The sequence below is a fragment of the Camarhynchus parvulus genome, chromosome 1 (genome assembly GCF_901933205.1).
Source record: "Camarhynchus parvulus chromosome 1, STF_HiC, whole genome shotgun sequence".
In the NCBI taxonomy this organism is placed as follows: Eukaryota; Metazoa; Chordata; class Aves; order Passeriformes; family Thraupidae; genus Camarhynchus; species Camarhynchus parvulus.
In genome coordinates this window covers 11,414,312-11,432,032 of record NC_044571.1, presented here as the reverse complement: position 1 = coordinate 11,432,032, position 17,721 = coordinate 11,414,312, and the positions used below count along the sequence as shown (strand labels likewise).

Here is a 17,721-nt window from a genome sequence, read left to right as displayed (position 1 = left end):
TGTAGCCTAAATACGTAGAACATATCTCGGTCATCCATGATCATTCATCAGCCTTGCACAGCTCCTCCAGGGATACCCCGGCTTGGCACCTCCCCAGCGGGGTCCCGCCTCAGAGAGCAGGGATTTCTTTCCCCTCTCCCCGATAATGAGCGGGACACGTTTCGCTCCGTGGAACGCCGCCTCAAGGCACAACTGACCCGAAAAGGGGACCCGACAAGGATTCCCACTGCTCTCCCGAAGCGACCCGGGCTGCCCTCAGAGCGAGCAGCGCTGCCCTCAGAGCCGCCGGCGCTGCCCTCAGAGCGGCCGGCGCTGCTCTCAAAGCCGCCGGCGCCGCCCTCAGAGCCACCAGCGATGCCCTCAAAGCCGCCGGCGCCGCCCTCAGAGCCACCAGCGCTGCCCTCACCGCCCGCGGGCCTCTCCCCACTCCCCTCCCGCCGCCCGCGCGCCGCCGCCTCAGGGGCTCCGGGGCGGGGCGAGGAAGGGGGCGCGCCGCGCGCCGCTCGTCACGTGACACGCCCCTCTCGCGCCCCTCCGCGAGCCGGGCTCCGCCCCCGGCGCTCCGCCCCCCGCCGCGCCCCGGGCGCTGATTGGCTGCGAGCTGACAATGCGCGAGGCAGCGCCCCCCGCCCCGCCCCCCGCCGGCTTCACCCCGGCAGCCACGCGCCGCCGGCCGCGAGCTGCCCGCGCGGCGCCGGCGCGGCCGTTACGGGAGCGCTGCGGGCGCTGAGGGGGCCCCATGGCCGCGTCGCTGGGGCCGCTGGTGGGAGCCATCGATCAGGGCACCAGCTCCACCCGCTTCCTGGTGAGCACAGCGCGGCGATCGGGGCGGCACCGGGGGCGGGCGGCACCCCCGCGGCCTGAGGGGAGCCGCGGCTTCCGCGCCTTCGCTCCCCTCCATCCCGGCGGGGGCCTCTGCCGTGCCCTTAGGGAAGGGCAGGGGAACGGGCCCGCAGGGCTGCGCTGCGCTGTCCCGGCTGCAGCCTCCTGTTTCCCGGTGAAGCAGCGCCACTCGGCCCGGGGCTGCCGGATCCGTCGCTGTCCCTCAGTCGCGTTCCCGCCGCGGCGCGGGGGGCAGCGCCCGTCCCGAGGGGAGCGGTCCCGGGGCGAGCCCGACACCAGCGGCTCTGCTGCTGCTCCAGGGGACGGCGGGATCCCGCTGCTCCGAGCAGGCTGCGCTTGCAATCTGTCAGGCTTTCAATCTGTCGGGTACCTCGCCCCGAATGGAATCAAATGGACGAGGTCCTGAGGCGCTGGGGAAATAGATCCGTGCGAGTTGGGTGACTGTGATTAGCTGCTGTTCAAACAATGCGATGACTCCGCTGTGTTCCCCGCTAAAACCTGCCCGGGGCCTGCTGGAGTGACTGCTGCAGCTCCAGCCCTCATGTCAGTGCATCTTGTGCGCTGTAGGTATTCAGGTGGCTGAATCTGCCCACCTTGTGATTTGTTTAAACACTAGAGGAAGATGAGTTTAAGGATAGGAGAATTTATATATTAATCATATATTTGACCCTTTAGTTGAAGGATCTAGTTATTTCTGTATTATGCAATAGGCTGTAACTAATGTTGCTATATATGAAACTTACTATAGGTACTTCTGGCTTGCAAATCTCTACAAATGTACTGTCTCCTAGTCAGTTAAGTCATGTTAGTTTGACTTAATTAAAGCCCTATGACAATTTCCTCCATGGAATAGAGATGTTTTCTAGATATAAAATGATGTCAAATGTGCAAAGTATGAATTGGGAAGATGAATGTTTTGGTTTGCCCTTGCTGGTGTGTTTTTTCTTCTTCTTTTTTTTTTTTTTTTTAATGCTTCCCGCATGTGAAATGTTCTTTCATGAAGCAGGAGACTAGAATATCTTCTTGACCTATGTTACCATTATTACTCAATATCACGACCTTCATGCGATTGTCAAATGAGAAAACACGGCTCTGGGGGCGGAGAGAAACTCCAGACTGACAAATGACACCAGTGGGCTGTCTTGGATGCCTGTCAGGAGTCCTTTTTGGGAACTAACTTGAAGAAGGTCCCTGTAATACATTAAGATAAATTCTGTCTGCTTTTATGTAAATGCCAAGTTAACCTTTTTCATATCCTCAAAGGATAACACTAGTAGAAGTAAAACTTAAGCTCTTTTTACAAATGATTTTACAGGTTCCTCTTAGGAGGAATTTGTTACACTACACACATTCATCAATGGCTTTTATGCAGCCAGGGATTTTATGCAGCCTCTGCCTACAAGAGGATTCAATTGCTTCCTAATTTTTTCAAGAAGTATATTGTGTCTGCCACTTTTAAATTCTTGTATCCGTCTCAGTGTCTCTCAGTTCGTGTCAACATACAGCATTGTCTTAAACTTGGCAGTGTGATCATGTCATTATGATAATAAAGTTACATGGGCTTGAGCAAATAAGATGCATGATCACTGAGTTAAATCAGAACACAGAGGAGAGGGAGAGAAGTGGGCAAAATGTGCAGAGATCTGCTACAACTCATCTCAGTCATTCAGATAACACCTGTGTCTGGAGAATTCTGTGCTGGAAAGGGATTTCTGCAGCTGGAAGAGAGATTTTGCCTTGAAATATTTTAAGCCAGAATATAATGTATTGTTGTCTGTGCCTAAATTATTTCTTTGGCTCTGTTGATCTTTTGCTTTTAGTTGTTTTTGTTATGTTTCCCAGTGATGTCTCTACATTTTTTTAAATGTAGTGTTTCCAACAGTTTTTGTCTTTACCAAGTCACAAGTCAAAATCAACCTGCTGCTTACTTTGCACTTGTGTATTCAGTAGTTCAGTGCGACTGTTGTCCAACTTTTTAAGTGAAGAACATATGATTTTGAGCAGGTTAAAGAGTTCTCCTGGGTGAAAAACTGTCTGGTCCAATGGGGCCAAAGAGCACTGTCAGCAGTCCAGAGTGTAAATTTGCAGTTACAGGTGACAGATTTAGCAGTGGTGTCCATAGCAGTCAGTAGCGAGGGCTGATACCCACAATATTTTCCTGGACAGCCATGGGAATGGGTTGGGATGTTCTCTTTGATCAGGGTGACCAGCTGATTGAAATCCCAGTCAGAGAAGGGGCCTGCCAGAATATCCATACAGTTAAACAAAGTTTAGTACTTGAGACAGAATCCTAAGAAGCTGCTTAGTGAAAAAAATCACACTCCTACTGGACATCAAGTTGGATATATGTGAGCAATGCATCCTTGTGGTGGTGCACATTAAGAAAAGTTCAGACAGTAATTGTTGCCATCCGTGCAGCACTTAGGAAGCAGCATCTGAAACACTGGGTCTGATGTTGGACCCTGCAGAGGATGAGAGTTGGAAGAACTGGATTTCATCCAGTCAAAGGAATCCCTGTGCTGCAGCACAAGGCCATGGAAGGAGGGTTGGGACATCAGGGGTTCTTTCTTCACAAGAGAGGCTTAAGGGGTGTCCTCAGCTATCTAACCACAGTTTATGGAGAACACAGAACCAGCCTTTTCTCAGACATGCACGGGAAAAGACAGTGGGCAGTGAACACAAGCTGCCGCAAGTGGAATATCCAATACATGTAAAGAAACAATGTTTCACTCTGAGGGCTGCAGATCAGGGGCTGAGAAAGATGTGTGGCATTTCCATCTTTGCAGATACTCAGTGCCTGATGAAAAAAGGCCCGGAACAGCCTGGTTTTAAATTCAGGCTTACCTGAGCAGTGAGTTAGGCTAGGTGACCTCAGATTCAGAGTAAATTATCCTGTGTACAGACACAAGTTTTGTCTCTCCTGCTTGTGAATGAGGAGGCTGTATGAGCACAGAGGCTGAAGGAGCACCAGAACTCAGGTGCATTTCTGTTACTGTCACTCCTTCTTTAGCCTTGCCTCTCACACCCCAGACATACAGTGGTACTTTTATGCTGTCGCTTTATTCTCTACAACCCCTATTTTGGATCTTTACCTTTATTAGCTAATTTTGCAAAATGAACTGCAATTATTTTTGAGATTGTAACTTTTCTGTTAAGTTGGGTTAAACATGGTTAACAGATTCAGAGTTACCAGGGAGAGGACAGTGCTCACAAGACAATTGTTTAAGACTCATTTTCTTAAAAATGTCAAGCAGGAACTTAAATTGGATAGGCTAAATAAGTGTACCCAGATGACTGAATTCTGGCCAAGATGTTTCATTGAATATTTTCATCAGATACTTTCATCTCTTGTATTATTCAAGAATCATAAAAATACACTATAACTTCTTTTGTGAAAAGTCTTAGGATCAGGAGCTAATGGCCAGCTGAACCATTGTTTGATCTCTTGAAAGGTATTTGCTGGATAGTGTTTCTGTCATTTTATCCAGGAACAGCAAGAATTGAAAGATACAGTGAAGTACCTACACAGTACTTTAAGTTATAAGTTTGTCAGTCAGACACAGGACAGTTTTTTTCTACCTCTGTGAAATATTTATTTTTTCATTTACTTTGTCTCCAGAAGGAACAATCAAATAAAGCTATATCACACTGTAAGCATTCTTTTCAGTAAACAAAACCTAATTTTAGGTAAGGAAGACATTCATATCCATTGAGCTTTCTCTTCAGAGGGGCATTCATTTTACCCCTTTTCTGAAGTAACATGACCTTTTGGGAAAAACTTTACTATATAACTAGCAAGAAGGGTTAAAAATACTGTAAATACAGTTTTCCCCCTAGCTCTTATCACTTAAAATACAGTGTAGTTTTACTTTTAAATCCCATAATTGTAAGCCCCTCCTAGATGGTGAGGGAAATCTGTTCATCATGAGCCTTCCAAGAAAGGTAATTTCTAGGAGGCTTGTTAAACTTGGACTTACTCATAAATTCTGACAGTGCTACTCCCAGTTAAATAGTGGAGAGGGAAATGATTGTCTCTTATCCTTGCCCCAGCTGGGTTGATTTCAATGTAATTTCAGAACTCCAGCTCTGAGCTTGTTTGCCTGCAAAGCCATGGCTGTTCCTGGTTGACAGAAACTCATGAAGATACAGCATAGAATAACAGGAATATCTTTCTGCAGGCAGAGTTACATGACAAAGCTTGAGAGATATGAGAAGTTACTTCTAAAATCTGTTTTCATTATTGTCTTTTCAGCTGTGCAGCTTCTTTCATCATTTCCATGAGCCTCATATTTCTGTTCATTCCTTGAAAATTTGTACAACTCATTGATATTAATTCTTTTCCACTAAGACAACAAAACATAAATGTGATACACAATAATATGTAATAATTTGTAAATGTACCCCTTTCTGTGATGTGATGTATTATATTAAAGACCCTATAAAAAACTTGAGTTAAGTGAGCGGCCCCCGTGCCTCTCTGCTTGTTTGCATACAAGACACCTATGTAGGCCTTTCTTCTTTGTAGTCTTGAGACTCAAGACTCAAGCTCTGATTCTCCACTGGGAGTAGAGGGAGGATGTTATTTATTCCTTTTTTTTAATCTCTCACTAGAGAATTCAGTACACATCTGGTGGCTTTCACTTTCATCTCTGTTCAAGACAGCTGTACAAGTCCAAATAGCTTAGACAATTCTTCATTATTGTCTGATAAAATTAGGGCAAAACTGACTTTGGCTTTCCTCCACACACAACTGAGAGGTCAGTAGCATAAACTTGAATCAGTTCTTAATGAATATGAAAGGATTGAAAGCCTCTAGTCCCAACAAATTACAGAAATACACTTCAAACCTGTTTCAACAGGGATGTATTTACCTTATCTGATTTATTTGTACTTATTCTCACTTATTTTTCTATCCCTCCACTGTCAAAAAGGGACTGCATAGGGTTTGTTTTTTTTTTTGACAACACTAGTGTTTTTTTGGAGGGAGTGGGAAAGAAAGGCTTTGAGGTCCCATATGTTCTATTTATTCCCTATGTTACATGTAATTTTGTAGGTTTAAATTTAGTGACTCATTCATCTTTCCACATATCAGAATTCTGTCTATCAGTGAGAAGTCATAGAATCATAGAATGATACTTTAAGGTCAGAAGGGACCTTAAATATTACCTGGTTCCACCCCCCCACCATGGGCAGGGACAGCTTCCATTAGACCAGGGTGCACAGAGCCCTGTCCAACGTGGCCCAAACAGGGATTGCTCCCAGTGAAACTTTTTAATCCCTTGCCCTGAATAATAGGGAGTGTCTGTTTCTTTTGTTGAGAATGTCAGAAGCTTGCAGCTTGTTTGTGATGGATTAGCAGTGTTTGCCTAGTTCTTCTCTATGGATATGAAAAAATCTGTGCATTTATTGTGTTATTTCTTCCATTGAAAATGTATTCCTGTCACAGCTTATTGCTGTGTCTGCAAGCCACACACTCCACATTCACTTGATGACTTTGTCTAATTGAATCTGTGCTTCCTGCTACCAGTAGTAATCCTTTGCATTACCTTCTGTTTCAAGAAATACTGAATGATTAGTGGCGAATGATTACCACATGATATTTAATATTGCTAGTATGTCAGATACATAACATATTAACATACAGGTTAAATAAAAAGTCTTCTATCTCTCTGTCTTTATTCCAAAAACCTAGTAAATTTGAATATGCTTTTGGCAGGAAGGCAATTTCAAGTAAAGAAATCTTACTGCATACATGCAAAACAACCTCTCCATTAAGTATGTTGTGTAGCATTTTGAGATCCATATCCCATTATGCAAGTTGCTTCCAAATGTGTAGTACTGACAGAGCTTTCTCTTTAATAGGATAAATTCCTGAGCTAGTAGATGAGCTGATAGATGAAACACAAATAAGTAAATAAAGTACTAATAATTCAGTGGTGTTCTTTCTATGTAATCTTTTGAGCTGATAGCAGAAAAGAATGATCATGTACCTTTTAAAGACTTCTTTTCTGGGCAATGGAGCTTTCAATGTTTTGCAGAGTTTGTGCTGTTTTCATCCTTGGAGATTTTTCAAGACTTGCTTAGAAAAAAGTTTTTGAGCAACATGATCTAATCTCCTTGCTGATCCTGCTTTGAGCAGGAGGTTGTACTAGAGATCTCTCAAGGTCCCTCTCAGCCTGAATTATTCTGCAGTTCTAATATATAAGTCAAATGTTTCTAAACTTCAAAGTTTCACTCTAAAGATGCTCTTTAAGGTTCCGAAGAAACTGGGGAATCTGGAACTGGAGAAACTGGAACTTCATCTCCTTTTTGTCAGAGTTGTTCTAATAGTTTCAGGGTAAAGTATACTGTGTAGATGATGCTAAGAGTTTATGGATTAAAAACTTTAAGAGAAACTCCTAAAATTTGTGTATGAAAAGAGAGCATTAACAAGTATAGAATAGATTCAGTTGTATCCTAGAGGGTGGACGGATATAACTGAATTTTGTTTCTTTAGCATGCGAGTGGTTTCCAAATGTGGCTCAGCTCTGCTTGCCATGGAAGGGAGGATGGTGTCCTACTGGTGTGTTCTGCAGTTCACCTGCACCCGCTGCTAGATTTTACTTTTTAGGTCCCAGAAGGTTCTTCACACAAAAGATTCTGCATGGTGCTGTGGAGAAAGAGCCCTTCCCCCAGGATTGCCCCCACTGCCCAGCCAGGCGCTCCAGCTCACTCACTGTTCACTTCAGCTGAATGTTTCGCCGGTGAATGTTTCCCTCAGCTTGGCCTCGGCAGAGGTTCCTTTTGGGAGCAGGCCACTGCTGGTTAATGAGGCTTGTTGTGCATTCTCCATGAGCTTCTACTGCAAGGCACAACCTCTAACTTGGGATTCCTTGAGAACACCCATTGATAGAGTCCTCGTGATTCTCTACTCTGATGGTTTTTATTGTAGAGTATCCAAATTTAAGTTACTTTTCTACATGTTCTCTTTCTTGATGGGTTGTATTGCTGCTGTGGCATTCTTTTCTTGTCAGATTGTTCATGAGCTCTGTACTTGTAGTTTGTTTTGAAACAAAATGGGTTTTGCCTGGGAACTTTCTTGTTCTTTAGTTTGATCCCTTCTATGTTTTGTCATAGATTTTCACTCTTACTAAAATGTGCTAACCCAAGAAAACACACAGATAACTCTGGCAGTAGAATGGCACAGCAAGAGCTAAAGAAATGCTATTATCAACAACAATTTTACTGAGTAATATTCTAATATGCTTCAGGAGTTTAACTTCTATAACCACCACAAGAAAAAATCTAGTTCTTTTCCAACCCATTAAGGAAAAAAAAAAGCAGTAAAAATTGACAGCAAGAGTCACAGCAAAAGTGACAGCAAAATTTGCCAAAATAATCTTTGCCTACCTTAATTTTAAAAGTGTATATATCTGAATCCTTGTTATATAGATATTGGGTTGATGATAGAAAATTACTATCTGTTGTCACAGCACTGCATTTGTTCAAAATAATAAATGTTAATTATTGTTGTTTAAACTTCTGTAGAAAATTCAATTGTGTAATTTATTTGCAGGTTTTTAATGCAGCAACAGCAGAGCTCTTGAGTCACCATCAAGTGGAACTAAAGCAAGAATTCCCTAAAGAAGGGTATGATTTTTTTTTTTATTTTTTCGTTTGTGTAGAGTTTGGTAGAGCTTATGAATTTTTATCTATGAGTCATCAAAACTGAAACTGATTAATAATTCTTAGTAGCACAGCAACTGCTATAAAAGACAGGGCAGAAAAAATGGCATTAAATAGCTCCCACTGGGTGTCTGGAACGTGCCTGAGTTACGGAACTAAAAGTACTTGGTGTTTGGCTCTGGTCACTCATTTACATATTTAACATCTAAACTTTAATGTCTAAACGTTGAAGTTTAAAACTAAAGTTTAAATGAGACGTAACATCTCATTTAAGGTAATAAAACTGGTAATTTTTACATTTGAATCACAGTCTTCAGCTTGGTCATAGAAATATCTTCTTTTCTTTTCTGAGAGTTTGTTTGTTTGTTTGTTCCTAAATGACCTACCATTTGCTGCCAATAGAACAAAACAAAACTCTTTGTAGATATGTAAAACATGTTTTGTAGCTATATTTGTATTAAAATGCCCAGCTTGTTTTTCAGACTAGTATTATTTTTTCTTTTTATGTACGTTTTTATTAACTGTGTGTTTACTGTTTGGTAAAGATGGGTGGAACAAGATCCAAAGGAAATATTAAACTCTGTCTATGAATGTGTGGAAAGGACCTGTGAGAAAATGAGAGAACTCAACATAGACATCGCTAATATAAGAGGTACTTATGGGTAGAGGGCTTTAACATGCTATGGTTGAGCAATTCAGATACCATAGTTTTGGAGTTAATAAATAGAAAGGTGGCAGCATGTGCCAGCCTCAAACAAAAGGTTAAATTGTATTTGAAAGTAGTTTTTTGGGGAGGAATAGTGAGAAAATAAGTGTGTGTATTAGCAATGCAGAATCTACAAAGTAGACTTAACCTAATCTTGTAAAATCGCAGAGGCAAGTGATGAAGAATTTCTGAAATTAAGTTTAAGACTTTAATTTAGGAAAGCTGTTTTCCCCTGTCAGTGTTGTTGCTGTCTCAGTTTGTGGGTGAAAAAGACAGAGGTTTAGAGCATATTGGTTAATCAGCAAAGATGAGTTCTTAGAAGTAATATTTCTAGATTATGCCTTGAAAAAATTGGAAGCTTTTTATTTCCCATTTACTTTCCTCTTCTGCTTACCTGTTCCTCCCTCCTCTCCACGTCTCCATTCCCTCTCTCCCCCCCACAAAAGGGGAAAACAAACCTTCTGAAAAGGATACTTTCTCTTTTGTCCTGAAGCCATTGGAGTCACCAATCAGAGAGAAACAACAGTGGTTTGGGACAAGACAACTGGAGAACCTCTTTATAATGCTATTGGTAACTATGCTTTCTGAATATATAATATCATAATATGATCATGTTGTGGAAAAAGTACTTTTGTAGTTTCCTGTGCAAATCTGGTTGTGGCCTAGCCTAGTAGTTTCTTGGATTTTTTTGATATCTATGTTGTAAGATATGTGCATACATACCAGTGCAGTTTTAAAAAGCCCATTCCATAAAAATTGTTACTTGATAAATCACTTTATTGGTTTTCAAAAAACCCCACTTTGTTCCTGAGGGGCTCCTGGTGCAAAATGCTCTGACTTGCACCCAATCACTTTCTTTGAAATTTTCAGGATGCTGGTGATTTAAATTTAAAGGAAAATCATGTTAAGGAGGTTTAATTATTGATGACTTAATGAATACTTATTAATAGTCAGAGTTTGATTTTTAACTTACCTTAGCTTTTCAGATATTGTCAGCTGAAAAATGGTAATTGTCTAGAATTGTTTTTTTAGGTCAAGTGCCAGATATAGTTTGACATAGTATGACTGTAAAACCAGGACTCTTCTATAGTCAAATAAATGTAGATAACAGCTTTATCTTAAACTCAGCTATACCTTGATAACTGCAACACAGTCTTTTAGTAGAAAGTTTACATAGAAATAGCAAATAATCAACCTGCTATTTGTTTTAATCTCTTAGTTTAATCACAGTCGTCTGTTGTGAAGTAGCATTAGTCACTTGCTTATGTTCTGATAAAGTAAATGGAATTGTGGAAAATCCTTCTTCTTTCTCAAATCATTTGTTCTTTTAAATCAAATTAATTTATCTAACCATTTTAATTTTTACAACTGTGCCTTTAAAATACAATGGCAATACAATATTCTTTCGACTACATGAAAAGATAAAAATAGACAGGAATTCATTGGCAAGAGCTGTGGTTTCATAGAAGCAGGCTGAATATGTCACTTTTTGTGTATTAAATCACATGATCAATTAATTTTATTCATGGTTTTAGTGTGGCTTGACCTGAGAACCCAGTCAACAGTTGAACGTCTTCTTAAAAGAATTCCTGGAGAAAACAAAACTTTTTCAAAGGTAGGAGACATTCCAGAAGATTTAAATGGTACCTGCTAAAAGGTATAATGTTTTGGATATATGTGTTTAAAATTCTCCTAAACAAAGTCACTTGTAGTTTCTAGTCCCTTCTTAGCTTGTCAAATAATAAAAAATGAGCACAAGAAACCAGTCTGAGACTAGAAAAATTTTCATTTCTTTGAAATAAATGTTTAACACTTATTTAATATCTCACTACGGAAGTGAAACCTAATCCTGTGCTATCTAGCCAATATAAAATAAACATTACACACAAAAGTTAAGATCAAGTAGAAAAAATAAAAGGGAAATAATTTACTGCTATAAAATGTATTATCCATTCTTGTGCCTTAATATTGAAATGAATTGCATCCAATCTGAGAACAAGGAAGATCATTCATAAAGAGCAAGTTCATTCTTTTTTTTGTGAGCATATACATAAGAAATTAAAAACTAAATGCTTGTAAAAAAGTGTCACAATTGTTTGATTAATGTTGTCCTTTACTAATAGAATAAATATTATGTATTTTTTATATTTTATGTTTTCCTACAGGCAGGAAATGGATGTCAAAAAGTGTATAAACTTACTTATTTTCAAGTTCTAGTAGAATGCAATTTTCATCTTTCCTGTGTTGTCCTGCCTATTTTTTTTGTTGTTACTTATTTTCTAGTCATATGGAGATATACTAGATAAGACAGGCCTTCTGCAAACAATTTTTTCCATGTAGATGATCTTTGAACTGCATTTAGATCAGCTTTGATCTTTATCTATTATTGCACTGGTCATTTGATTTTGATGTTTTCAGACTTGTGTGTTGTATGCTTAGTACTTATTTAAATAATTACAGAAGTTCATGGAATTTTTCTGAGTTTTATGTATTTTTCCCTTACTATCACCATTTTTTCATATAACTACAGTATTTATGGAAAAGATACTTGCATGATGTTAAAATTTTTCTTTTTAATTTTACAGTTTAAGACTGGTCTTCCACTTAGCACTTACTTTAGTGCAGTGAAACTTCGGTGGCTTTTGGATAATGTGGAAGAGATTAAGAAAGCAGTCGAGGAAGGAAGAGCTATGTTTGGGACTATTGATTCATGGCTTATATGGGTATGTATTTGTGAGTTTATTATCACTCTTCTTACAATGAATTTCCATATCATGTAAATCTCCATGCATGTGATACTTGATGCCCACTGATGACATAGTGATGTCAATAAAAGCTACTAAAGAAGTTCCAGTGAGGTTCCTTGCAAGATGAACTTTTACTGTCTCTATACCATTATATTTTTTCTTGATTCTTATGTGTAGTTTACCATTATAGTTTGCTGTAAAACTTTGCTTACACTTTCAGAAAAATCTTGGACTTTAGAAAGGTGTATTAGGTCTGCCTGTTTATTTGTTGCAGAAATACCAGAGTTCCCAATCCCACGGTGAAAACTTTTTGGTTTTGAATTTTTTTTTGTAATTTGTTGGAGTAAGCCTGTATTTCTCCTTGACAGATGCTGTGATTTTTTTTGTTCAGAGTTTGACAGGTGGAACGAATGGCGGCATTCACTGTACAGATGTCACCAATGCCAGTAGAACAATGTTGTTCAACATTCATTCCTTGGAATGGGATCCTGACCTCTGCAAGTAAGCTCAGTTTTTCAGTAATGCTATCATTTAAATAGTTTCTAACTTGTTTAAAGGTAAGAATCTCTCATCTAAACTAAGATCAGCAGGTGCTGTTCTATTTGCTGTTGACATTAATAACTAAGATTCATTGTTCTCCAGATGTCCAGTTTATTATGGTCTGGATTAAGTAAAAGTAGCAGAATCTTACTGTAGGTGGAGGCCTGGTTCATGGAAAAAATTTAGCTCAGTTGATTAAAGCTTGATGCTAATAATGCCCATGTTGTGGGTTCAATCCCTGTATAGGCCAATCACTTCAGATCCTTGTGGGTCCCTTCCAACTCGGAATATCGTGTTTTAATAGTGTCTTTATTACTTAATCAAATTTGTACAGCAGCTGGAATTATAGTGTCTCTATTTGAGATTTGAATTTACTAACAAATATATTATTAAGATATTGTTGGAAGAGGCATGAATTTCTATGTAAAAGAGTTGGATAGGTCCTCAAAGATTGAAATATATGCTGTTTTCCTCCAAAATTCAGTGTCCACTGTAACAAGTGGAAAAACATAGATTAAAACCTAGAAACAAAAGCTCCTTTTATAGTTTTTTTTCTTTATGCTTAAACTTATTTAAGAAAATAAATGCAAAATGCTTTTTGATTTAGCACTGACTATATAATTAACACTGTTTTTTGTTGTATTCAGGTTCTTTGAAATTCCTATGGAAATACTTCCAAACGTACGAAGCTCCTCTGAGATTTATGGCGTGATGGTATGTTTTCCAATATTTGCGTGAAGTTCACCTTGTGAAAATATAGCTGTATCCATTTGGATTTGACAGATTCCATAGATTAGGATTAATGGCTTTTTCTTGACCAGTATTGTTTGGTTTATGATTAGTAAGCTGTTACCTATTGTTATATAACATTATAGGAAGTTGAGTATTTGATTACTTTAATGCAGCACCAATTCTTCTGACACAGTGGCATCTAATTAATGAACTTCAAGATTGGATAAACTGGATTTTGGGATTTTGCATTCTTTTTTTCTGGTAATTTGAGCTATTGTTAATAAGAATACATGTATTTTGTAGTGAAGACAAGTTACAAGATGGACTTTTTTTAAAATAGAACTCTATCTTCTCTGAAATATTTTTGCTAATGTGTTAATGGAAATGCCACTGGAAGTCATTGCTGACGTTAGCTTATGTGAAGGTTGGATAAGAGTGAGTTGTATTAAGATGAATGAGCAAGGTAAATGGGAAAAGATACTACCTGACCGCCAGAACAGAATTGCTCTTCACTTTAATTGTGAACTTCTGTTTCTCTTCCCCTTTCCATATTTTTTTCTTTTTCTTCCTTTTGCTGGCTGTAGAAAATCTGTCCTAGCCGGGTGAGTAGAGGCTTCCATTAGGCTGACCACCTTACTCATTCTGCTCAGATGCTGTGCATTTTCATTGGTTTAAGGATTAGAAAAAGTGCACTCCTAGGCCAATAAATTTGCTGTGTGTTTCCAAATCTGAGACAAAAAAAATTAGAGTTCATGCCAAAATTATTTCTAAAATGTGATCTCAGTGTATGTGTTTTTCCTAATTTCCACACTGTTGAATATTTATTTTTATCGTGAGCTAAAAAATACAGCTACTGGCTAATAAATGTTAGCTGTAGCATTTTATAAATGAGAAAAACTGTCCATTCTCTCTAAAAATGTTAATAGCTAAACATCAGATTCATGTAGAGCTTTTTAGTGCATTTATAAACACAGTTACCTTAAATACAGTTAATTAAAATGTGAATTAATTCAGATTGGAAATACACTTGCATGGCTTTACTGAAAATTCATTTTCACAATTGCACAAAAAACCAATTTAAGGGAACAAGTAGAAATTGTCAGGAAATAGTTAAATAATTAAATAAAATTTTCAGGATACTCTCACTAAGTTTGCACATGACACTGAGTTGGGCAGAAATGTTGATCTGCTGGGAGGGCAGGAAGAGTCTGTGGAGGGATCTGGACAGGCTGGAGTGATGGGCTGAGACCAATTCTGTGAGACTCAACAAGTGCCCGGTCCTTCCCTTGGGTCACAGCAACCCCAGGCAGGGATACAGAGAAACAGGGGGAAGAGTGGCTGGAAAGGTGCCTGGAGGAAAAGGAGCTGGGGGGGGCTGGTCAGCAGCAGCTGAACATGATCCAGGTGTGCCCAGGGTGCCAGGAAGGCCAATGGCACCTGGCCTGGATCAGCAATAGTGTGGCAGCAGGACCAGGGCAGGGATTGTCCCCCTGTGCTCAGGGGGTGAGGCCACACCTCAAATCCTGTGTCCAGTTTTGGGCTCTCATTCCAGGAAAGGCATTGAGGGGCTGGAGTGAGTGAAGAGAAGGGCAGCAGGGCTGGGGAAGGGTCTGGAGCACAGGTGTGATGAGGAGCAGCTGAGGGAGCTGGGGGTGTTTGGCCTGGAGAAAAGGAGGCTCAGAAGGGGACCTTACCACTCTATAACTGCCTGACAGGAGACTGTAGCCAGGTGGGGGTCAGTCTCTTCTCCTAAGTAACAAGTGATAAAACAAGAGCCTTCACAGCTTGTCAAATATTGGAACAGGCTGCCAAGAGAAGTGGTGGAGTCTCCATCCCTGGAGGTACTTAAAAGATGTATAGATGTGGCACTTATGGACATGGATTAGTGATGGACTTGGCAGTGCTGAGTTAACAGTTGGACGTGATAATCTAAGAGGTCTTTTCCAATGTAAATGATTTTATGATTCTGTAACAGGAATGTAAATGAAAAACTCTGGTAGTGTTTGGAAGAAAGCCTACTTGAGGCTTAAAATGCTGAATCTTAACATCAGGCATCTGCCTTTGCTTAGGATGTCATCACAGCCATGTTTTTTTCCTGATCACTTTACCATTTTGCACTTTTGCATTTACACTTGGCATTTACTGCACAGATTACACTGAACTGGATTTTCTGTAGAGTGTTATTTCAAGAAAATTTATACTAGGAACTTTTGAGGTCACATAAACTATATTTGTAAAACTTCTTGCTCTTCATTTCTTAGTGGTTTAGACATGAGCTGCATTAAGCTGAAACAAAGTGTATGCCTGAACTAAGCTGTGTTGCTTTCATGACCCTTCTTTGTTTTCCTTTGAGCATTAAAAGTTTAGCTTATTTTTCATTGCCTTCAATTCTAGTCATGGAAAGCTAACTCTGAGTTTTTCTTTCTCTTTTTGCAAAACAGGAATCCGGAGCTTTGACAGGTGTACCAATTTCTGGGGTAAGTCCTACTTCAACATAGATTTTGGCATAACAACCTGGAACTGCATGAACATAGCTTTACAGGAAAAAGCTTTAAGGATGAGTGAATCCTGCTGTGAATTAAGTTCTTTGGTTTTTTCTTCAGGTTAAACAGGAAGTAGACCTTTGTAGATGAATCACTATTTGGCTTGATCCATTATTATTAAGGTCTAGCTGTGGAAATACAAATGAGAGCTTTAGTTGGAAACTTGGTATTCTAAGTAAATGAGTAACATTACAAAATGGAAGCAAGCTCTGCTTCATATAAAAGAAGTATATACATAATCCAGAAATGCTGGGCAAATTCTCAGCTTTTTCCAATAACATGTGTAAAGATAGTAAATTTTAGTTTCTATTTATGTAAATTGCTCACCATAAGTAGCGCAACAAATTTCATTTGCAGTTCTTACAGAGGGAAGAGTAATAAAAAGCACAGCTTTTCTCTGTAGGTTTTTCCTTGCTTTCACTTATCTGTGTGCTACTAATAGATTAGAGTTATATGTAGACAAATATGTAATTCATGTGAGGACATTTGCTAAAGGAAAAAAATCTCTCACTTCCAGTGCTTGGGTGACCAGCATGCTGCTCTTGTTGGGCAAATGTGCTTTCAAGATGGACAAGCAAAAAACACGTAAGTTATTAGGAAAGTAACAAGATAAACACCCTGCTCTGTTTTGAATTTAGCATTATGTTCTCTTTCAAGCAACTGACAAACTCTTTTGTTATTAACGTGTAATTACAGACCTACCTTTTGAGTGTGTTGACCCACAAAAATCATGTCTTGACTCTTATATAAAGTAATAAAGATATTAAAGTTACATGGCTTGTGAGGTATACTTTGGAACACAGTCACTGTGAGGAAAATCTCTATGTGACAGTGAGGTTTTCATTTTAACATTTTTCAAAACACAGATTAAAACAGTTGCAGTGTCATTTAAATGGTGACCTAAGGTTAAGCAAATAAAGTACGGTGAGTTAGATTGCATTGACTTGAATGACACAACTTTGCTAGATGGGAAGGGTCCATTTCAGTTGCAGTGCTTAGTTTTGCTTTTATGTCTAGCTCAGAGTGGAGAATTTTATGTTTGCTTTTTCCTGTTTCTCAGCCTCTTAGTGTCCTTTGTTTAAAATAGCTGATCAGTTAAATTCAGGCAACTGGTATAATCAAAAAATCATTGGAGGAGAAGCTGTCTGCTGAAATGACTTACTGTTCCATTTACAACCAGGTGCTTAACTAAGCATGTAGGGACAGACACACTAATATGGTTACATATTAGTCTGCCTTGTTTTAATTAATTTCTGTTATTGCTTTACTATTTCTGTTTCCAAATATAACTGAAGGCTGTCTCAGGACTGGTTTAAGGTATTAGTTTTGAGGGGTTTAAAAAGGTAAGGAATATTTTTCTCGAGAATAACTTCTTAGACTAAGTTGGAGGAGTTTGTAGTATTTTGTACTCCTTATATTAAACTGTGTTCTCGTATAAGTGTGTATGCACACACATATATGATTCGCATTCCCATTTCTTCAAATGCATTCCCATTTCTTCAAATGGGAAACATGCCATTTTTAGAAATTTTTGAATGGGATATGTCTAAAGAAAACCCTCTTCGTGACAGGAACAAAGTTTCTTAAAACATCCCATTTAATATTGTGAAATATTTATTTTATAAAGTTGATCTCATAATCAGCTTAAATTGAAGTAGGTAAACACTGCCACCAAAGAGGAATTTACACTCAGTTTTCAGCCATATCTACTGATCAAGTGTTAGACAAAAGAGAGAGAGAGAGAGAGAGAAAGACATGTGACTAGGTTTTTCAGCTTCAGGCTGCATTCAAATCAACTTTTTGAGGATAGTTTTATCATCAGTTCATGGTAGCAAAACCTTCAAGGGTCAAAAAGTGGTGTCCTGACTCTTCACAGGGGACTCATGGATTGCAGTAACAGGTTATTCTTTAAACATTCTGGTTTTAACTTTGCTTTGTTTTCATG

General features: G+C 39.3%; 1 protein-coding gene across 4 annotated transcripts in view; it reads left to right on the top strand.

Moving 5' to 3' along the window:
- The first annotated feature begins 664 nt into the window (after nucleotides 1–664).
- The window catches only part of GK (glycerol kinase), a 34,805-nt gene continuing 17,748 nt past the window's right edge, over nucleotides 665–17,721 (top strand). For 3 of the 4 annotated variants that reach the window (XR_004060908.1, XM_030953327.1, XM_030953306.1), the window contains exons 1-11: nucleotides 665–805; nucleotides 8,399–8,472; nucleotides 9,054–9,160; nucleotides 9,708–9,785; nucleotides 10,750–10,829; nucleotides 11,800–11,937; nucleotides 12,353–12,462; nucleotides 13,149–13,215; nucleotides 13,818–13,835; nucleotides 15,675–15,710; nucleotides 16,294–16,361. Coding sequence is in view for 3 of the 4 variants with exons in the window: in XM_030953327.1 (XP_030809187.1) it covers nucleotides 740–805; nucleotides 8,399–8,472; nucleotides 9,054–9,160; nucleotides 9,708–9,785; nucleotides 10,750–10,829; nucleotides 11,800–11,937; nucleotides 12,353–12,462; nucleotides 13,149–13,215; nucleotides 13,818–13,835; nucleotides 15,675–15,710; nucleotides 16,294–16,361 (842 nt within the window). In the remaining variant the exon portion in view is untranslated. The remainder of the gene's footprint in view (nucleotides 806–8,398; nucleotides 8,473–9,053; nucleotides 9,161–9,707; nucleotides 9,786–10,749; nucleotides 10,830–11,799; nucleotides 11,938–12,352; nucleotides 12,463–13,148; nucleotides 13,216–13,817; nucleotides 13,836–15,674; nucleotides 15,711–16,293; nucleotides 16,362–17,721) is intronic. The other variant, XM_030953314.1, reaches the window with a different exon arrangement.